Consider the following 23524-nt stretch of genomic DNA (forward strand, 5'->3'; position numbering starts at 1 on the left):
TAATATAGTAGTGTAGATATTCTACCCCACAGGTGTACCTTTACAATCAGGTCGTGATAAGGAAATCAGAAAACATGCATTATTTCATACAGAGAGATTATCGTATGTATTATGACTGGCAATTAATATTATCTTGGCTTTACAAACATCCTATTACAAGATATTTCCTGACAAAGTGAAAAGAAGAAAGTTCAGTATGTTCTTTTAAAGAACCAGTAAATACAGTAGATTTGCATAATCAACACATGCATGATAAAAAAAAAAGACAATGCATTAGCACTTAGTTTGAACTTCAAACGAGTAGTAGGTTTTTTCCCTGACAAATTTCAGTTATGTCTATTTCCACTCCTGTATCATGTGACAGCCATCAGCCAATCACAAATGCATATACACATTCTGTGAATTATTGCTCATGCTCATTAGGAGCTGGTGACTAAAAAAAAAAAAGAGTAAATATAAAAAAAGACTGTGCACATTTTGTCAATAGAAGTAAATTAAATCATGAAAGTTTAAATTTGACTTGAGCTTCTCTTTAATATGTGGTGCTTGACAAATCTGTTTAAAATGTAGACGCCAGAAAGAATATTAGAGCCAGGCATATTTTTAGGAGCCTAACATTTGGATTTGTATATAGATATATGGAGAATAACCCAAATAGTTAGAAGCCAGGGGTAAAATTCTAGGATCCAATGGCTCACAGGTTTGTCGAGCCCTGGCATAAAGGAAATCTAGACAAGTTATCAAGGCCTTAATGATCTATATAGATGTTTTATAAAATGTATTATGTTCATAATTGGATGCACAGTCTGGAATTTATATGGTGTTAAAATATATTTTAAAAAAAGCTTAATCTTAGCCTAATTAAAAATGTACAACAGAGCTCATTCAGGCAGGAAGTGCAGTAAAAGTGTTTTTTAACTACTCCTAGAATTTCAAAGATCATCCAGACACCAATAATTATAAAATACTACGAGGGTGATTTTCCAACTTTTCCTGAATATTTTAGGCTGAAAATGCTAGAGCATTATTGCATGTCACTATGTGTTTAACTGGTGCATTAATCTCTGGAGCATCAGTGCTTTACTAGGACCTAGCTGCTCACATCTGGTGACAAGATGCATGTGTGTGTGTAGCCACTAATAACCAGATAGCTCCCATTAGTGTATTGTTATTCCGAAGCATATCTAGGTATGCTTTTCAACAAAGGATACCAAAAGAAAAAAAAGAAAAATTGCAAAGTATTACAAACTGCTTGTTCTCTTAACCATGAAAGTTTAAATTTTATTATAAAATTAAGGATTACATTGAGGTTTTCATTCATATAATACAGGGGTAAAAACTAAAGAAACAAAAAGCATCTCCTTTCCGGTTTCATTATTTAATCCTGCTGCCAACAGTAGCAAGAACACTATGGCAGCCATGGAAAACAAGCTTTAAAAAAAAAAAAAGAAAAAAAAAAAAAAAAAGAAAAGCAGTCCACTCCATAGAACAGTTTGTACATTCAGCAAAGACAATACAAGGGTTGTACGCTTTGACCTTCCTGTACTGAAAGGGACTGGCAGAAAACCAACATCAAGGTTTTTTTCCCCTCTTGTTACTTTGACAAAAGCCCCCTTTGTAGCAATAAACAAAATCTCCCTCAAAGTCATGAGAAATCCCATTGTACTAAATACTCTGGGCAGAGACGAGGCAAAACGTGTATTTACGCAGCATATAAGCCTGCCGCACTTCGCAGTGATTTACATCTTGTAGAGCAGGTCACACGTTTGGTTTTAGGAATAATAACAATGTGAGAGCTAAACAGTAAAAAAGTTGTATATAAATTGTTAACTTGCAGGAACTGATGCATCATAGCTATAGAGCTAACAGAAAATACCAAGAGATTTCACTGGATTAAATTTTCCACCGAGAAAACAGGAAGACACTGAATAATATGGAAGGCACCATAACAAAACAATAAAATATAGTCTTGTAGGCAGTCTGCTGTATGTGATAACAAAAAACATAATTTATGCTTACCTGATAAATTCCTTTCTTCTGTTGTGTGATCAGTCCACGGGTCATCATTACTTCTGGGATATAACTCCTCCCCAACAGGAAATGCAAGAGGATTCACCCAGCAGAGCTGCACATAGCTCCTCCCCTCTACGTCAGTCCCAGTCATTCGACCAAGAATCAACGAGAAAGGAGTAACCAAGGGTGAAGTGGTGACTGGAGTATAATTTAAAAAGATATTTACCTGCCTTAAAACAGGGCGGGCCGTGGACTGATCACACAACAGAAGAAAGGAATTTATCAGGTAAGCATAAATTATGTTTTCTTCTGTTATGTGTGATCAGTCCACGGGTCACACATTACTTCTGGATACCAATACCAAAGCAAAAGTACAACGGATGACGGGAGGGATAGGCAGGCTCATTATACAGAAGGAACCACTGCCTGAAGAACCTTTCTCCCAAAAATAGCCTCCGAAGAAGCAAAAGTAATCAAATTTGTAAAATTTGGAAAAAGTATGAAGCGAAGACCAAGTTGCAGCCTTGCAAATCTGTTCAACAGAGGCCTCATTCTTAAAAGCCCAAGTGGAAGCCACAGCTCTAGTGGAGTGAGCTGTAATTCTTTCAGGAGGCTGCTGTCCAGCAGTCTCATAGGCTAAGCGTATTATGCTACGAAGCCAAAAAGAGAGAGAGGTAGCGGAAGCTTTTTGACCTCATCCTCTGTCCAGAATAAACGACAAACAGGGAAGAAGTTGGCGAAAATCTTTAGTTGCCTGCAAGTAGAACTTGAGGGCACGAACTACATCCAGATTGTGTAGAAGACGTTCCTTCTTTGAAGAAGGATTTGGACACAAGGATGGAACAACAATCTCTTGATTGATATTCCTGTTAGTGACTACCTTAGGTAAGAACCCCAGGTTTAGTACGCAGAACAACCTTGTCTGAGTGAAAAATCAGATAAGGGGAATCACAATGTAAGGCTGATAACTCAGAGACTCTTCGAGCCGAGGAAATAGCCATTAAAAACAGAACTTTCCAAGATAACAATTTTATATCAATGGAATGAAGGGGTTCAAACGGAACACCCCTGTAAAACGTTAAGAACTAAGTTTAAACTCCTATGGCGGAGCAACAGCTTTAAACACAGGCTTGATCCTAGCTAAAGCCTGACAAAAAGCCTGGACATCTGGGATTTTCTGACAGACGCCTGTGTAATAAGATGGACAGAGGCTGAAATCTGTCCCTTTAATGAACTAGTTGATAAACCCTTTTCTAACCCTTCTTGTAGAAAAGACAATATCCTAGGGATCCTAACCTTACTCCAGGAGTAACGTTTGGATTCGCACCAGTATAGGTATTTACGCCATATTTTATGGTAAATTTTTCTGGTAACAGGCTTCCTAGCCTGTATCAGGGTATCAATAACTGACTCAGAAAAACCACGTTTTGATAAAATCAAGCGTTCAATTTCCAAGCAGTCAGCTTCAGAGAAGTTAGATTTTGATGTTTGAAAAGACCCTGTATCAGAAGGTCCTGTCTTAGAGGTAGAGACCAAGGCGGACAGGATGACATGTCCACTAGATCTGCATACCAAGTCCTGCGTGGCCATGCAGGCGCTATTAGAATCACTGATGCTCTTTCCTGTTTGATTTTGGCAATCAATCGAGGAAGCAGCGGGAGGGTGGAAACACATAAGCCATCCCGAATTTCCAAGGTGCTGTCAAAGCATCTATCAGAACCGCTCCCGGATCCCTGGATCTGGACCCGTAGCGAGGAAGTTTGGCGTTCTGGCGAGACGCCATGAGATCTATCTCTGGTTTGCCCAACGTCGAAGTATTTGGGCAAAGACCTCCGGATGAAGTTCCCACTCCCCCGGATGAAAAGTCTGGCGGCTCAAGAAATCCGCCTCCCAGTTCTCCACTCCCGGGATGTGGATTGCTGACAGGTGGCAAGAGTGTGACTCTGCCCAGCGAATTATCTTTGATACTTCCACCATTGCTAGGGAGCTTCTGTCCCTCCCTGATGGTTGATGTAAGCCTACAGTCGTGATGTTGTCCGACTGAAACTGATGAACCCCCGAGTTGTTAATTGGGGCCAAGCCAGAAGGGGCATTGAGAACTGCTCTCAATTCCAGAATGTTTATTGGAAGGAGACTCTCCTCCCTGATTCCATAGTCCCCTGAGCCTTCAGAGAATTCCAGACAGCGCCCCAACCTAGTAGGCTGGCGTCTGTTGTTACAATTGTCCAGTCTGGCCTGCTGAATGGCATCCCCCCTGGACAGGTGTGGCCGATGAAGCCACCATAGAAGAGAATTTCTGGTCCTCTTGATTCAGATTCAGAGTAGGGGACAAATCTGAGTAATCCCCATTCCACTGACCTAGCATGCACAATTGCAAGCGGTCTGAGGTGTAGGCGTGCAAAAGGTACTATGTCCATTGCCGCTACCATTAAGCCGATCACCTCCATACATTGAGCTACTGACGGGTGTTGAATGGAATGAAGGGCACGGCATGCATCTGAAGCTTTGTTAACCTGTCCTCTGTCAGGTAAATCTTCATTTCTACCCGAATCTATAAGAGTCCCCCAAGAATGGAACTCTTGTGAGAGGAAAAAGAGAACTCTTCTTTTCGTTCACTTTCCATCCATGCGACCTTAGAAATGCCAGAACTAACTCTGTATGAGACGTGGCAGTTTGAAAGCTTGAAGCTTGAATTAGAATGTCGTCTAGGTAGTGAGCTACCGAAATCCCTCGCGGCCTTAGTACCGCCAGAGAGGGCACCCAGAACCTTTGTGAAGATTCTTGGAGCCGTAGCCAATCCGAATGGAAGAGCTACAAACTGGTAGTGCCTGTCTAAGAAGGCAAACCTTAGATACCGGTGATGATCCTTGTGGATCGGTATGTGAAGGTAAGCATCCTTTAAATCCACTGTGGGTCCATTGTACTGACCCTCTTGGATCATGGGTAGGGATTGTCCGAATAGTTTCCATTTTGAACGATGGAACTCTTAGGAATTTGTTTAGAATCTTTAAATCTAAGATTGGCCTGAAAGTTCCCTCTTTTTTGGGAACCACGAACAGGGTTTGAGTAGAACCCTTGTCCTAGTTCCGACCGCGGAACCGGATGGATCACTCCCATTGTTAACAGATCTTGTACGCAGCGTAGAAACGCTTCTTTCCTTTATCTGGTTTGTTGACAACCTTGACAGATGAAATCTCCCTCTTGGTGGAGATAATTTGAAGTCTAGAAGGTATCCCTGAGATATGATCTCTAGTGCCCAGGGATCCTGAACATCTCTTGCCCAGGCCTGGGGCGAAGAGAGAGAGTCTGCCCCCCACTAGATCCGGTCCCGGATCGGGGGCTCCTCGGTTCATGCTGTCTTTTGGGGCAGCAGCAGGTTTCCTGGCCTGCTTGCTCTTGTTCCAGGACTGGTTAGGCTTCCAGCCTTGCCTGTAACGAGCAACAGCTCCTTCCTGTTTTTGGTGCAGTGGAGGTTGATGCTGCTCCTGTTTTGAAATTCCGAAGAGGACGAAAATTAGACTGTCTAGCCTTAACTTTGGCCTTGTCCTGAGGTAGGGCGTGGCCCTTACCTCCCGTAATGTCAGCGATAATTTCTTTCAAACCGGGCCCTGAATAAGGGACTGCCCCTTGAAAGGTATATTAAGTAATTTGGACTTAGAGTAACATCAGCTGACCAGGATTTTAGCCCACAGCGCCCTGCGTGCCTGTATGGCGAATCCTGAGTTCCTTAGCCGTAAGTTTGGTTAAATGTACTACGGCCTCCGAAATGAAAGAATTAGCTAGTTTAAGGGACTCTAAGCCTGTCCGTAATGTCGTCTAGCGTAGAGGAACTAAGGTTCTCTTCAAGCGACTCAATCCAAAATGCTTGCCGCAGCCGTAATCGGCGCGATACATGCAAAGGGGTTGTAATATAAAACCTTGTTGAACAAACATTTTCTTAAGGTAACCCTCTAAATTTTTTATCCATTGGATCTGAGAAAGCACAGCTATCCTCCACCGGGATAGTGGGTACGCTTAGCTAAAGTAGAAACTGCTCCTCCACCTTGGGGACCGTTTGCCATAAGTCCCTAGTGGTGGCGTCTTATTGGAAACATCTTTCTAAATATTGGAGGGGGGTGAGAACGGCACACCCGGGTCTATCCCACTCCTTAGTAACAATTTCAGTTAGTCTCTTAGGTATAAGGAAAAACGTCAGTACTCGCCGGTACCCGAGCAAAGTATTTATCCAACCTACACAGTTTCTCTGGTATTGCAACGGTGTTACAATCGTTGAGAGCTGCTAAGACCTCCCCTAGTAGTACACGGAGGTTCTTCCCAATTTAAATTTAAAATTTGAAATATCTGAGTCCCATCTGTTTTGGATCAGAACCGTCACCCACAGAATGAAGCTCTCCGTCCTCATGCTCTGCGAGCTGTGACGCAGTATCAGACATGGCCCTAGCATTGTCAGCGCACTCTGTTCTCACCCCAGAGTGATCACGCTTGCCTCTTAGTTCTGGTAATTTAGACAAAACTTCAGTCATAACAGTAGCCTATCTTGGTAATGTTATCTGTAATGGGCCGCCCAGATGTACTAGTGCGCCAAAATATCACGCACCTCCCGGGCGGAGATGCAGGTACTCTGCCGCGTGAGGCGATTAGTTCGGCATAGACTCTCCCCTCGCAGTTTGTGAAATTTGTTTCACATTGTACAGATTGACTTTTATTTAAAGTAGCATCAATACAGTTAGTACATAAATTTCTATTGGGCTCCACCTTGGCATTGGAACAAATGACACAGATATCTTCCTCTGAGTCAGACATGTTTAACACACTAGCAAAAAAACTTACAACTTGGTTATAATCTTTTTTAGCAAAAAAACGCACTGTGCCTCAAAGAGGTACTAACAATTAAATGACAGTTGAAATAATGAACTGAAAAACTGTTATAGCATCAAACTTTAAAACAACACAATCTTTTAGCAAAGGTTTGTTCCCATTAGTAAAACAACACTAATTAAATTTGTACATAAGAAAAATAAAACAACGTTTTTATTCACAGGTCACTATAAGGATTCTCACAGCTCTGCTGAGAGAATTTACCTCCCTTCAAAGAAGTTTGAAGACCCCTGAGATCTGTCAGAGATGAACCGGATCATGCAGGAAATATAAAAGTAACTGACTGGAATTTTTTGATGCGTAGCAAAGAGCGCCAAAAACGGCCCCTCCCTCTCCCACACAGCAGTGAAGAGAAACGAAACTGTCACAATTAAAGCAAAAAACTGCCAAGTGGAAAATAATGCCCAAATATTTATTCACACAGTACCTCAGCAAAGTTAAACGATTCTACAGTTCAGCAAAAACGTTTTAACATGAGAATAGTTTATTAAAAGATTAATGACCTTAACAGAGTAGTTCCGTGAAATACCATCCCCAGAATACTGAAGTGTATACATACATGGTCATTTAACGGTATGGCAGGCTTTTCTCATCAATTCCTTCAGAAAATAAAAACTGCCACATACCTCAATGCAGATTCATCTGCCCGCTGTCCCCCTGATCTGAAGCCTTTACCTCCCTCAGATGGTCGAGAACAGCATATGATCTTAACGACTCCGGTTAAAATCAGAGTAAAAATCTCTGTACAGATTCTTCCTCAAACTCTGCCAGAGAAGTAATAACACGCTCCGGTGCTATTTTAAAATAACAAACTTTTGATTGAAGTCATAAAAACTAAGTATAATCACCATAGTCCACTCACACATCCTATCTAGTCGTTGGGTGCAAGAGAATGACTGGGACTGACGTAGAGGGGAGGAGCTATGTGCAGCTCTGCTGGGTGAATCCTCTTGCATTTCCTGTTGGGGAGGAGTTATATCCCAGAAGTAATGATGACCCGTGGACTGATCACACATAACAGAAGAAATATAATCGTCTTCCAATACAAGGGTATGTTATAGGTCCAATCAATAAGTGATACTCATATGATTAAACCTAGTTCTTCCATATGATTGCCGACTACTACTGCATATAACTTTATATATGCAAACTAGCTGCTGGAAAAGTGTGACTGCAAGAATATTACAGACACAAAAGCTGGAGATGAGGAGAGATGTATGAGACACCAACATTCCTCTCACAGCAAGATATAAAGATTCCACATTTAAAGGGACATTGTTCACTAGATTTTTCTTCACGTAAATGTTTTGTAGATGATCCATTTATATAGCCTAAATAGGAGTGTTTTGTAACAATGTATAGTTTTGCTTATTTTTAAATAACATTGTGCTGATTTTCAGACTTCTAACCAAGCCCAAAAGATTTAGATGTATACTGATGTCTACAGATTCCTGATTGTCTAATGGGTCTTTTCATATGCAGGGGAGGGGAAGGTATCTGTTTATCTCTTCTTTCAAAGCCCATTTCAGTGGGTGTCCCAGCCTAAATGAATCCAGTGTGTTTAATTGGGAGCTTTTAAGTAAGGTTTTATAATGGATTTTTAGATCAGTAACTGCATATTCTTCTTTATTGTAGTGTCTATTACATGCAGTTAAATGAAAATTGCTGTACACTGTCCCTTTAAACCCAACTTCTAGAATAAAGTGAGTTGCCTCCTACCAGGTAGAACAGGTGCTGCTTGTGTTACAAGTTGTGAATAATTCCTGTCACATGACACCACTGACACTTCCATGCTGAATCAGACTTCTACAAAGGAGCTTAAAAGCACAGAAATCCCCCTAAACTATTTTATACTGAAGGTTTTAACAGTGCAGATTGAGGTTGTGACCAGAGAAAAAAATATATCTAAAGAAGAAATGGATAATACACCACAAAAGCAACAGTGTCAGTTTAATTAGATATTTGTGAATCTGGGCATTATACTTTTGTATAAAAAATAGCAGTAGAATAAAAAACTACGATTAAAAAAATATATATTGTTAGAGGTAAAAAAGCAGCACTAACACTATACGTATTTGTTTAGAGATTTGTATAGAAATGATGGCATCCTATATGTGATCTTGTTTGTTCTCAGTTTTTTACTTTAAGAACTTTTTCTTTGGGGTGAAAAATGAGGAGCTGAATATATAGATAGGTAACAGATCAAGGCAGATATTCCCATCTGCAGTCCCAATTACATCTCTTTATAATGACACCATCTGTAAGGAAATTTTCCAGGCAAACTAAAATAAATGATATGACTTCCTCTAACATTATAACAGGGTAGCACATGAAGACAGGAGAAGCTTGTTTATGTGGAAATCAGATGGGTAGAACACTGTGTAACCAATGCCAAACTTAGAATAAATTACACAGAAACGATCCATTAAAAAAGAAAAAACAAACATTATCCCGATGTAAACATGTATCAATATAAAGATGCATTTATAACAGATTAGTGTAAATGGAAGCAAACCATAAATAGTCAGAACTGCAGAATAAAAAAACACCATGATAAACACAAGGAATTGATAAGAGGAACTTAAGTTGAATTGTATAATATAATACAACTTGTAAAGTGTTAACTGCTAAAGTAAATATGTACTAGGTTATGTGGAGGACAAATACTAGTAATAAAACATTCTTCATAAATATACATACATATACACATATATATATATACACACACATTATATATATATATATATATATATATATATATATATATATTATATAGTATATATATATTATATATATATATATATATATATACACATATATATATATACATATACATATACATATACATATACGATAGATGCACCTATAGTTTTAAGTTCACCGGACAGGTTCAATTTGGTATTCTTGTGTGACAGCTCACTGACTGCATTGGTTTCAGTATATTTAGGTTATAAAGCGTTGAAAAATGTTACCTTTAACCGCTCAACATTTGAGGAAAACAGTTGCAGGTTTTCTGTTTTTGTTTTTAAACAAAAAATTGGTACTTGGACAGCTTGTGTTGAGAGGATTTCTCATTTTTTGTTGTGTAAAAGTGTGCGCGTCATTTTTGGAGGAATAGGTTGTAACAAATTGTTTGCATTTGCTGTTTATAAAGTTCAACAATTGCTCAGTAAAAAGTATGGAAATTTTTAACTGAAACTCCCCAACCCCTTTGGGGAGCTTTGCAATGACATCACCGATAAAATCGATTACAACAATTTCTTCACCAGTGACACACTTGTAATAAATAATGATCAGTTTTTCTAGTGGATATAGGCGATTAGTTTTTGTGACCCATTTGTAAAAGTGTGCATGAATCAAGCCACGTACAAGGTTATCCTGGAAGAAAATTTACTTCCTCCTGCTATGACAATATTCCCCAACTCTGAGGATTGTCTTTTTCCCAGGAGGACAATGCTCCATGCCACACAGCCAGGTCAATCAAGCTGTGGATGGAGGACCACCAGATCAAGAGCCTGTCATGGCCAGCCCAATATCTCAACCTGAACCAGGGTCAGAACTACAGGTGGTGCAGAGTCCGCAACTGGGACCCTGAGGGTGGGGGCCCAGCTTAAAAAAAAAAAAAAAAAGTTGATGTGCCACTGCCTGCACTGATGATATGCGAGTGTGACATGATGCTTCACTAGTGTCTCTTGACTACAGGGGTTAGTGTTTCGGTTTTACACATTGGTGTTTGTGAATGTTTTTGGAACCAGCAAATTACAGACCTTGTTACTACAGCATGGGGGGGGGCAAACAGTATCACTATACAATACAGGGCTGGACCATGTCACAGACTACTGTGGTTACTTTATAAACTACTGGTGCAGGTAGGGTCAGACCAGCCATTTCACTGGCAGATTACAGACTGTGTCACTAACTCTCTATATACAGTACTGGTGGGTAAAACAGTGTCACTATATACAGTAATAGGGGTTCAGACCATCTTACAGACTGTGGGCACAGGGTATCTCCTTTTTCAGACAAGTAATCTGATTCACATTTTTTTTCTGTGTTAAATAAAAAAAATAAAAAAAGGATATCAAATTCACCTTTTTTTTGGGGGGGTGGGGGGCCTTTCTTAGATTCTTGCACCTGTGCCCTGTGGTTTCTAGTTACGCCTTTGACCTGAACCCCATTGAAAACCTCTGGAATGTGATCAACAGGAAAGATGGATGGTCACAAGCCATCAAACAAAGATGAGCTGCTTAAAGGGATAGTTCACCCAAAAATGTTCTCCCCTTTAAATTGTTCCCAATGATTCAATTTACCCGCTGGAGTGTTTTAAATTGTTTACAAGTAGCTCCTTTACCTCTATTTTGGCATTTGAAATAGCTGATTTAGCCTGTGGTATCCCAATCTATACTGAAAGTTTCTATACTGGAGTATATTCTATTGAATAGCCTAGGAAAACACAGCCAGCAGAAGAAATGACACTCCCAGTGGGGGCATGATAGTTAAGTAATAAAATAATAATTTTCTATTGTTCTCTCTAAGTATCGAGCTTTGGTTTTCTAGACAAATATAAGATAGGGAAGCAAGTGTGTGTACACAAAGTGATAACATAATGAGATCTGATATTGTAATGGGCTGTGGTTTAAAAGCACAAAACCAGCTACTTCATATACACAAAATAAACCGAAAAATGCAATTTCTCATCAATTTTATACTCTGCAGCTGGTGTAACAAGTCACTGAAAATACATTCATATAAAAACAGTTTTACAGTGTACTGTCCCTTTAAATGTTTGCACCAGGAGTGGCATAAAGTCACCCAAAAGCAATGTGAAAGAATGGTGCAGAGCATGTCGAGACGCGTGAAAGGTGTGATTGAACTCAGGGTTAATTCACAAAATATTGATGCGTTGTTTAAACATGAATATTAATTTATTTTCTTTGCATTATTCAAGGTCTGAAAACAATGTGCATTATTTAAGGTCTGTTATTTTGTCCAGTTGTCATTTTGTACAAGTAAATGTTATAAATGACAATATTTTTATTTGGAATATGGGAGAAATGTCAGTAGTTTGAGTAAAATTTACATTTTTGTTTTATTCTACAAACACATACCAATAAAAAGAAAAAAACCTGAGAAACTGATCATTTTGTATGAGAGAGAAAGAGAGAGAGAGAGAGAGAGAGAGAGAGAGAGAGAGAGAGAGAGAGAGAGAGAAGAGAAAAAAAAACTAAGCAAATTAGATAATAGAAGTAAATTGGAGAATGTTCCATCTGAATCATAAAATACATTTTTGGGGTTTCAATTCCCTTTAAAGTACATTTTTTTTCTTGTTTTACACCTTCCATATTCTTTCAGTAATTTCAAACCCTATTAAAGTCAAATTAAATGTAGATGTTCAAAGGTGTGGCATACACAGCTTGTTTGTCCTGTTTCTCCAGGGGAGTTCCTCGTACCCCTGCTACAAATCTTTTATGATGGACAGATAAAATAATTATCTGAATTGCTAAGGTCTCATATTCCTTTAGAGAATAGAATTGTAAACAATTTTCTCACTTCATATTCCAACAGACTAAGAGAAATACAAAATGAATTTCACAAGGGGTTGAAATAGCACATGAAAAAGATGCATTACCGTTGGTACTTGCAGCAACAAATGAAGCATACAGACATTTAAATGCAGGTTTCATTTTGATACATTTTGAAAGTAATAATTCATAAGTTTGCGCCACATGGCTATTTTTTGTTTTCTTATATTGAGAGCTTGTGTCAACAGAGCCAGAGGCAATATTAAATTATTAATGGTTGCATGCTCTTATTTGACTACTATAATTGCTGCCAAGAGGGGTAAAAGGACGTGCTGGATTTTGTATTCAAACGTATAAAACAATGCATTTAAAAAACTAGTTATGCTCATGATGGATATGACAAGGGTGTCATTGTTTTGCAGATGATTTATAAATGCCAAAGGCAGCAGGATCTGATCAATAACATCATTAAATGTTTTCAGAGTTTCACAAATGACAAGATCTTCTCTGGATTTTAAGCACTAAATAAATTGCAGCTTAAGATTTATAGAAAGGTTAACTAGTAAAGGGATGTTTAGTCAATGACCATGGATCAATAGTTATGCACCAACTACCCCACAAGAGGCCAAAGGTCATTGTTTCAACTGCTTTGATTATTAACCCCAAGCAAGAAGGATAAAATTAACAGCCTGTAAAGATTGCGATTAAGATTAACAACAAAAAATGATGTTGGCGTAAAATGCGAAAAACAAAGGGCAAAAAGGAACATTAAAAAGCACAAATGCGCACGTAAAGATGTAGATAGTGTATGCAGATCAGTGATTCTACATCAGTGCCTTAACAATGAGGTAGTATTAGACAATGTTAGATCTGAGGGTGCAGTGTTCCAGAATTGCTTAAAGTGATGGTAAATCCTAGCATTTATGAAACGCTACGATCTACCAGTGGAACAAATAAAGGGGCTTTCAGTCATGAAGTAAAATACTTTATGCTGAAAGTTCCTTTATTTGTCTGAAGCATTCGCCGTGCTGAGCGACTCAGGCAGCCTACGGCAAAACGCTATTTTGCAGTGAGGTGATCTTAGCCAGTACCGTGCTGGCTATCTGGCATGGCGCCAGCTGGCCCGCACGGCTATTGGCTAAGAGGCGGAAACGTCACCCCACAGCAAAATAGCATTCTGCTGCGGGTTGCTTTAGGTGCTCAGTGTGTCAAATGCTTCAGACAAATAAAGGAACTTTCAGCATTAAGTATGTTATACTTCATGACTAAAAGTCCCCTTTATTTATTCTACTGGTAAATTCTAGCGTTTCACATCACTAAGATTTTTTTTTTTTTTTTTTTTTTTTTTTAACTATTTGAGTATTAACTTTGTAAGCTGTATGTTTTAGTTTATACAAATTCCATAACTGCCTGTTTATACAAGTAAGGACCCAGTATTTTAATGTATAGATTATTCAGTAATGGAACCCTAGGGTTGTCACAGGCATAGAATAAAATTAGGGGTGTCAGATGAATGTCATAAGTAGGCCGAGTGTGGCCCAGCGAAAGGGAAAGCTGGACGAATGGATGCAGATGCATAAATAGGAATTGCGTAAGGCATACACGAAAATGTACAACTGCTCTGTTAATAAAGATGCTATTACATGCTCTGGTTCTGCCTATTTCTACTTGGAGAACTAAAGACTTTACCAGTCATTTGTTCAAAGATAACACATTCAAGGGGATTCTATTTTAAAGGGACATTAAAAACTAAAAGTCTAGATAGAACGATGCAAAGAAAAGATTAGTTTGAGAATAACATGTAGATTTATTTAAGTTTTATTAGCTTTTTAAAAGAGTGACAAAAAAGTGTAAAGTTTTAGTTTCTATAAAACAATGGAAGCTGCCATGTTGTAACTTAGGTTACCTTCTCTGCTGTTACAAATAGGTCACTAGAGTGTGCAGCCATATACATATATACATACATCATAGGTTACCATGTCAAATCATTTAATGTTCCTTTAATAACAAAACAATAAAAATTGATTCTAAGCATCAACTTGAATACTACAGAAAGTTTGTCTAGATATGAAACCCAACATTTTTCTTTCATGATTCAGATAGAGCATGTGATTTTAAGCAGGTTTCTAATTTATTTTTATTATCAATTTTTCTTCATTTTCTTGTTATCTTTTGTTGAAAAGCAGGGACGTATGTTTATTTCTGGAGCACAATATGGCAGCAGTTTTGCAAGAATGTTATCTATTTGCAAGGGCACTAGATGACAGCACTATTTCTGGCCATGTAGTGCTCCAGATGCCTACCTAGGTATCTCTTCAACACGTTCTATAAGCACATTTCACTAATAGAAGTAAATTGGAAACTTTTTTTTTAAAAAGGCATGCTCTGTCTGAATAAAATACTTACCTTTTTCTTCCAAGCCGGACCATGGACCCCCCGCCCGCTTCTCATGCTGTACTTAGCACAGCAATGACAAAACCATATTCCTCCAATCACGGCGTGGCCTCAGGAAAGGTTTGCTCTGGGGGGGAAGCCATGATTGGAGGAAGCCGGATTCATCATTTCTGATGTAAGTACAGAGAAGCTGCGGGCGGGGGGGGGGAACGCTGGTCCGACTTGGAAGAGGAAAAAGGTAAGTATTTTAACAAAGCCGCTGCAATGAATGAAAGTGCCCCTGCTCTTAATAGTATTTTTAAAAACCAGGCAACTCATTCATGAAAATTTACATTCACTTTAAATTAATTTTTAAATTAAGCAGTTACACTAAAGCACCAACTCTATTGCAATACACTGATTATCTGGGGCATAAAGCATTTTTTTAAAGTTTTTTTTTTTTTTTAGTTCTTTATTATATAGCCAGCAAAATAAACATACAATTTAGACTGAGTCACACAGGGCTACAAGGAAGAACAGAGAAAGAAGACAGAGAAAAGAACCAGCACAAGACTTTCTGTCTGGCACCTTCAATTTCAATTTGCTGGTGTTTTTATAATAAAATAATATCATGAAATGTCTCAGTCATGTAATTTGTCTTATGAGTCAGTTCTTATGGGGAGGGGAGGTTTTTATTTGTTTTTAAATAAATTAGACTCTTCCTAGCCCCTAATATCTCATTTTTAAAGTTTTATAATATATTGCAGCTTATATTTGCTTCTGTTTGGTCTAACATCATAAGCTAGAAATGTAGTTATAGGTGCATTGCTCATAACAATATTCAGGATTCACCTCTTTGCAGACTGGGAAAGGCTATGGGCAGGGTTGAAAAAAAACCTCTAAGAAGCAGACATCAGTGCAGCACTGCTCTGTATTTCTTCTCTTCAAACAGCGCTTTACTATGGCTGCACTGCATTAAAGAAAAATTACACAGTGCAGCTAGAGCACCACACTGTTTGAAGAGAACAGCTTTATGTGGAGCAGGGCTGCAAAGCAAGAGAGCTAACCGTTCCTGCATGTTCCCTATTCATTCTGCAGACATGCTGCATTTTCTGCGATGACATCTCTGATCACAGCATGTTCTGCCTTGGGGAACTGGTGCCTCAAAGAGTGATTCATATATGAATCATGAAAGTTAATTTAAAAAAAAAAAAAAAAAGTTTACAAGCTGAGAGAAGCCCAGTTTTTTTTTTGCCCATGCTCAAATCACAAAAGTATAGGAAATATACGTTTAAAGCTGAAAAATATAGTAAACGCCATAGAGTACTATTAATATATCTTACTGAGATAGTAAGATTTATTTAATAAAATATGCCATTGAGGACTTCACATGAGATTAAAAAGGGACATATTTCAACATTCCCTTTTAATGTCCATGCATCTTACTTCAAAAACCTGCTTCCCAATCTGCTGACAGCGGCTAAATCAGTTTTACATGGAAAATATTAAAATTGCATATATTAGGTTAAAAAAAGAAAACCTTGGTGACACGTTTTTGTAAGATAATATACTAAATAAAGAATTGTATCTTACCAATACCAAATATTTTTAAAATAGTATAAATCTTTTTTGCATACTGAAAAATCTGCGTTTAAGTAGATGTCCTCCACAAAATAAACTTCTTAAAAGGCCAGAAGCAGATTTACTAACCACTCCTATTACGTGTGCACAGTTCTCATAACACTTCCCACTTTTTGATTGCTCTCTTATTGTGTATTAGCAAGACGAAGATGCCACATCTATATAAACGCACATTATGTCAATATGCAAAAAAAATTGATAGAATTTTAAAATGATTAATTTTGGTACAATGTAATTCTTTAGTGAAACATGTCACCAAGGTTGGTTTGTTGGTTGTTTTTTATATACAGTATATATTTATTAACCTATATACACAATTTGATTATTTTTTTTATATAAAGCTGACAGCCAATGTCAGCAGATTGGGAAGAAAGCTTCTGAACTAAAATGCACGGAACATTGAATGTGTATATATCGAAATATGCTACCGGTCAAAATGTGTTCAACGCATGTGCAGAACTGCTTGGTTACAAATTTCAATGAGTTGCATATTTTTTCAACAGAACACCAGCCATGTAGTGCGACAGACATGTACCTAGGTATGTCTAAAACAAAGAATACAATGAGAATGAAGCTAATTTAAAAATAGAAGTAAAATGGAGACTTTTTTTTTTTAATAGTCTATGCTCTGTCTGAATCACAAAATATTTTTTGGGATTTCATATACCTTGAAGCACCAATTCAACAAAATCCCCAGCATGTAAGACTGGCAATGTATTAAAACACTTGCAACACCATTTGATGAAGCACCAGTAGTACAGTGTATCACAAGTAATGTTTTATTTTGCATCTAAACATCTTGCTTACCCAATATATCTTAAAGGGACAGTCAAGTCCAAAAAAAAAAACGTTCATGATTTAAATATTTTTGAGAATATTCTCTTTCGATCCACACATGATTTAAATAGGGAATGTAATTTTAAACAACTTTCCAATTTACTTTTATCACCAATTTTGCTTTGTTCTCTTAGTATTCTTAGTTGAAAGCTAAACCTAGGAGGTCATATGCCAATTTCTTAGACCTTGAGGACCGCCTCTAATATAAATGCATTTTGACCACTAGAGGGCATTAGTTCATGTGTTTCATATAGCTAACATTGAGTTCATGCATGTGAAGTTACCCTAGAGTGAACACTGACTAAAATGCAAGTCTGTCAAAACAACTGAAACAAGGGGGCAGTTTGCAGAGCTTAGATACAAGGTAATCACAGGTAAAAAGTGAATTTCTAAAACAGTGTTGGTTATGCAAAACTAGGGAATGGGTAATAAAGGGATTATCTTTCTTTTTAAACAACAACAATTCTGGTGTTGACTGTCCCTTTAACAAATACTGTAACCATTAACATAAAATGTATTGCAACGCAGTTAGAGCAGCCACTCTGTCCTCAAACTTACGTGAAACGCAAATACAATTCCTACATCATGCCTATATAACACCCAAACTCCAATCCAAATGGGTTCCGGACGCACTAAACGTGTGCACCAAGTGCTCAGTTCCTACCCCGTATTTGGTACACCTGGTCTGTGACTGTCCTAAGATGCAGAGGGTTCTGGGGCAAAGTTAAATTCTGGTTGTCAAAAATATTTAAAACTAGTATCACATTAACTGCAACATATATATTCTTCTTCCGGGACAATTCTCTGTCCCCCAATCAACAAAGATTTCTTAATTTGGTTATATAAATAGCAAGGAAATTATTTTAAAATACTGGGCCAGGAACAGAGAACCCCCTTTCAAAAAACTAACCCACGCATTGCACCAACAAATCCTTATAGAACAAGCAGACACACAAGGGAATCAAGATGTTAGAATAAAATCATTCATAAGAAAGTGGGAACCATACCTACTGTATCTACCTGGGGGCCTGATGGGAAACATTTTTTACACCCTTTTCAACATTCTGTGTTCATTCTTAATGAAAATTTACATGGCCGCTGGTGCTTACCAGGATCTGACTTCGACACTTGACTGACTTGGTGGAGAGGACAGATACTTTAACGGGGGGACCAGAGATATGGGACCACAGCCACTCACCGAAGCAGATTTAAATAACGGAGGTATTTGTCCTACGTATGCTAATTGTTGATATCACTGTGTCTATTTGTGTGCTTGATTGTTGACTTCAATTCTTGCCAACTCAAAAGTAGAATGCCTACAAAGCCATAATTTGGTTATAAAGTGATGTGTTGTCAACTTGTGTAGAGGGTTCCTTATTCTCAGGTGTACACAGAAAACACTTGGCCACAAGACAAAACTTACTTTGGCCTTAATAGGAGACTTACAGTATTTTCTGTGTTGATTTTTGATAATGCCACAAGGACACTCTCTACTGTGCACCTGTTTACCGGGTGCTGTCACAACACAAGCCCTGTTGGTGTTAGTTATTGTTATTTATTATTGTTTTGTTTTATTTAAATGTTAATTGGAGGGTTCCCCCCCGCTTCATTGCAAAAATGTGAAGCTTGGCTACCTCACACAGTCTAAGACCGGACTTTCGGATACAAAACGGATTAAATTATAATAGGACTATACACTATCGTCTACACTATGCTTCATGATGTTTACTACTGTGTAATGCTTTGTGATGTTGTTCAAGCTTCTTTAAAATAAAGTTATTAAAAAAAAAAAAATGTATTGCAACAAAACCTTACTAGTATAAATTTCTCCCCAAGCTAGCACTGCACCATCGCAAATCATATGCTGTATATGCAACACAACAAAAAAAAACTTATTCACAAGGAGAGAATGTGTCAAAAATTATGCTTACTATCAATATAAAACACCACAAGTAGTGAACAGGAAAGGATAAAGAAATAAATCCAAATACATATCCTCATACACAAAAGATGTTCATAATTCTTCTGAAATATTAATTTAACAAATCATCCACAATCTTTAAGAGCTAATGTAAATTTGCACAAATAAGTACTCACCATTTAACATCAGAAGACTGTCTGTCCCTGGATGAGGATAGTTCAAACGACCTAAAATATATATTTGTAGTTAATAGTTAAAATCAATATACAGTCATAGTTCACAATCAATTAAAAGGAACATGTCTTATAAATGATCCATTTATATAGCCTATCTGGGAGTGTTTTTGTAACAATGTATAAATTTGCTTTTTTTTTTTTTTAGAATATTGTGCTAATTTTCAGACTCCTAACCAAGTCCCAAAATATCAGATGTAGACCCAAGTCTACAGACTGCTGCCCTTGTATGCATCTGTCTTCATTCTATCTTTTCTTCATTCTCTTGGTATCTTTATTTGTTCAGCACCATGGTTAGCGCTTGCTGATTGGTGGCTACATCATTCAGCAAGCGCTACCCAGGTTCTAAACCAAAAATGGTCCGGCTCCTAAGCTTAAAGGGACAGTTTACTTAAATATTTTCTCCCCTTTAATTTGTTGTCAGACAGCAGGAGCGAGCTGCACTTAATGCTATGGCGCGGTCGGGCCGGGCTGTGACTATACAGCTGGCCCGATGCGCTGTTTGAAAAAAACAGACCCGCTCAGAAGATCACAGAGAGCGGGTCTGTAAAACAGCAGTTATTTTTTTAAATTCAAAGGGGAAATTTGGTTTTACAATGTTTGCGCTATTATAATGTTATATAATTCTGCACTATGTGCAGAATTATATAACATTTTTTTTATGGTTTACTGGCACTTTAAATACTCCTCCCACTCCCCTCATCAACCAGTCATTCTGCCAAGGAACAAGTAACAGTAGAAGAAATATCAGGGTGAAAAGATGCAAGAAGAATATAAGGACGCCCCACATAAAATTACGGGTGGGGAGCTGTGAACAGAAGAAAAGGAAATTATCAGGTAAGCATAATTTATGTTTTTCTTCTTAAATGAAAAGAGTCCACAGCTGCATTCGTTACTTTTAGGAAATCAATACCCAAGCTAAACTGAATGCCAAGACAGGAGGGTACAATAGACGGCCCAAACTAGGGGCACCAGGCCTGAACCACAACCCAATAAAAAAATCCTGCTTCGTTTAAGTCAAGAAAAATTTAAAAGAAAAAGCCCCTTTGACACTGACTTGCAGCTAGTCCAGAGCCAAACAACAGACCGCGAATGGACTCGACTGAGCCAACAGTCCTCCAAGAGACACCGTCGTCCAACAGACGGTCCCCCACCAATCACCCCTCAAATGAAGGTGAAAGGGGACAAGGCAAAGGAAAACTGAGGAAACCAAAAAGGTTCCCATAATACGAAAGGAACACCTCAAGTGTTTGTGGGCCCAGCTCACAGAGACCTAAAAAGGACCCAAACAGAGGAGGCCACGCCAATAAAGCGAAAACCGGGATAATCCTGACACAGAGACAGAAAAACATCTCCCCAACATCCTGCAAGCATGGATGCAACTGAAGAAGCAAAGTCCTCCCTGCGCCCACCTATAGAATACCAAAGTATTTGACCATGAAAGCGAGTAATAAACCCAGGCAAAAAAAATCAAGTTCAAGAACACAGAGTCCGTAACAGGATGACACAAAAGGAGCTTGCAAGGAAGAATAAGAAGATAGAGAGTATACCCTCAGAACCCGAAGGAAGAGTAAACCATCTCCTGTGAAGGAGCAAAGAGAAAAGAGAAACTATCTCCCAGCAGACTGAGCTATCAGGCTAGACTCAAGCTCTCACATACAAGGGATACTGCGACCCCTAAACCGCTTGGGCAGTCTGGCCTGCAGATCCATACCCAGCTGGACCAACCTAGCCACAGGGATCCAGTACAGGAACAAAAGAATACAGAAACTGATACAGGAACGAGCGTAAAGATGGAATAGTCATCCCTCAAGAGTACTAGTACAACCTGACTGTTAAGTAGCTATCAAAACAAGGCCCCAGGCAGAACCACATCCACCCTATACCTCCTGACCCAGAGAAGTCCTAAAAAAGGACTTCATCTTCATAGGAAGGCGAATATTCCCTATGAAAAGGGAAGAGACCAGAAGGACAACAACTGTCCTGAAGGCCCAAAGCCACCGGCTAAGTGGGAAGAAAAATCCCCAACGCAAATGTCCTAGAAAAAGGACCCCCTTACAAGTCGCACACCAAACAGAGGCACCGCCCACCCATTTACCTGCAGAGCAGAGAATCCATGGGTACACTGGCAAACTGACCAGGGGAATGCAACCCTAAGGTGCACCAGAAATTAGAAATCCAACGCCAGCAGCTGGGTATGAACCCACAACCTTTAGGCGCAAGCCACCAAGGTAACCCCTAGATGACATGGGATACTCAGTAGTAAGGAGTATACATCGAAAACCAGGCCAACTCTGACCCGGTCAGGTAGATGGAGCAAAGACACAGCCCAAGTTCCCACTACAATGGAACACCCCGACCAGCCCTGAGATCCAGGAATCCAAAATAACCCCAAAATAGATCAGGAAAAAAGAAGCAAAGCCCCAGAAAGTGGGAATCTCAGGGAAAACAAACAGGTCCAGGCACCTATAGTCCAGCCAACCATACCCTAGATCAGTGTTTTTCAACTAGTGTGCCGTGAGAGATCCTCAGGTGTGCCGCGGCAGACTGACAACAATGTGACATTTTTTTTAAATGTTGTTTGTTTTTTATTCTGGGCTGTTTTTTTATTTTGAGTGAGATGACTGATGGGGGGAGGGGACGTTTCCTAGTGCCGGGGTGTCCCTATTTCAAATTTTGAAATATTGGGAGGTATGTGACTGGCTCATCAGGGGTCATTTACAACCATGACATATTGACATTCATTCACAGACAATCATTATGATGGTTTGTGAATGAATGTCTATATGTCATGTACAGTTTGTAGGAGGCATGGCATGACAGTACAGTACTATGAGCATACATACATACACGCTGTATTAAGCTACAATGTGTTATTTTGTAAAATTTTGGGATGGTGGTGTGCCGCAGGATTTTTTAATGTAATAAAAAAAAAAAAAAAAAAAAAAAAAAAAAAAAAAAGTGTGCCACGGCAAAAAAAAAAAAAGGTTGAAAAATCACTGCCCTAGACTACACATCCCAACTGGCCACAAAGCCAGACAAGGGAATGGATGCATATCCAGAGAACCCGGATAGCAAGAGGAACTCAAAAGCCCCGACCAAAAGGAGGGACCACCCCTAGCCAAAGTCCCAAGCTCCAAGGAGCCAGACTAGAAGTCGAATGAAAGAACTTCTCAAGTCCCAGGACAACAGAAAGGATATCGCGAGGTCCAAAAAAACCCTACTAGCAGGGCTACTCTCCCCATCACCTCCACACAGGCAGAGGACACAGGGAAGAGAAAAGCGCTAGGCTTTCCCAGCTCCGGAGAACTCCGAACTGAACAAAGTCCCAACAGAGATCAACCATCCTCCAGCAAACGTAGATTCCGAAAAGATCTAACTCACCAGGAGGTAGAGGAAGACCCAAAGGTCTCAAAACTCAGACAGTTCACGTCAAAGAGTAAAAGCTGCATCTAGAGACACTACAAACAGCCAACAAGCAACTTAAGGTGCCAAGAGCTGCAACTGGCTGCAAACTGCAAACCATCCGGCATGCTAGACAGCTATCCATAAAAGCTGTTGGATCAAGCCACAAAAAAAAAAAAAAAAAAAAAAAAAAAAAAAAAGACAATCCAGAGCCTTAAAACAAAAAGGCCAAAACCGCTCAAACCATGGAAATGGGGCGCTCAGCCCTCCACTGCATTCACGTTACAGTACATCGAATAAAGTAAAATTAAATGATTTTACTGGAATCAATGCCGTAGAACAGGTACACGGCCCTTCAAATGTGACGGATAGTAGCGTCGCCTCCGCCATGGAATTAAGAGAAGAAAGCAGGCAGCGGAGCGAAGTTAGACAACGCCGATTGCTTGAAGAGCTGTTAATATGAGTCAGGATGGTTTCACAGAAAGAAACTTCTTGCATCTCCAGACTCTAACTTACATCCAAGCCCTCACTGAAAGACTAACAGGTCTATTTAAAACTCCTGTCCCATGCCGAAGAGTGCTACCCTCCATAAGAGACAAAAAATTTAAAATTCTGACACGTCTCTGCAAACCTCCTGGGACGAAAGGCAAAGAATGACTGGGGTATGAGGGCAGTGGGAGGAGTATTTAAGCCTTTGGCTG

General features: G+C 39.0%; 1 protein-coding gene across 5 annotated transcripts in view; it reads right to left on the reverse strand.

Annotated features, from left to right (window-relative positions):
• Positions 1-23524, reverse strand: part of CPEB2 (cytoplasmic polyadenylation element binding protein 2) — a 180740-nt gene that overhangs the window by 57495 nt on the left and 99721 nt on the right. For all 5 annotated transcript variants that reach the window (XM_053704132.1, XM_053704130.1, XM_053704131.1 and 2 more), the window contains one exon: positions 19362-19412. In XM_053704132.1, the coding sequence (XP_053560107.1) occupies positions 19362-19412 (51 nt within the window). The remainder of the gene's footprint in view (positions 1-19361; positions 19413-23524) is intronic.

Source organism: Bombina bombina, chromosome 2 (genome assembly GCF_027579735.1).
Source record: "Bombina bombina isolate aBomBom1 chromosome 2, aBomBom1.pri, whole genome shotgun sequence".
Classification (NCBI taxonomy): Eukaryota; Metazoa; Chordata; class Amphibia; order Anura; family Bombinatoridae; genus Bombina; species Bombina bombina.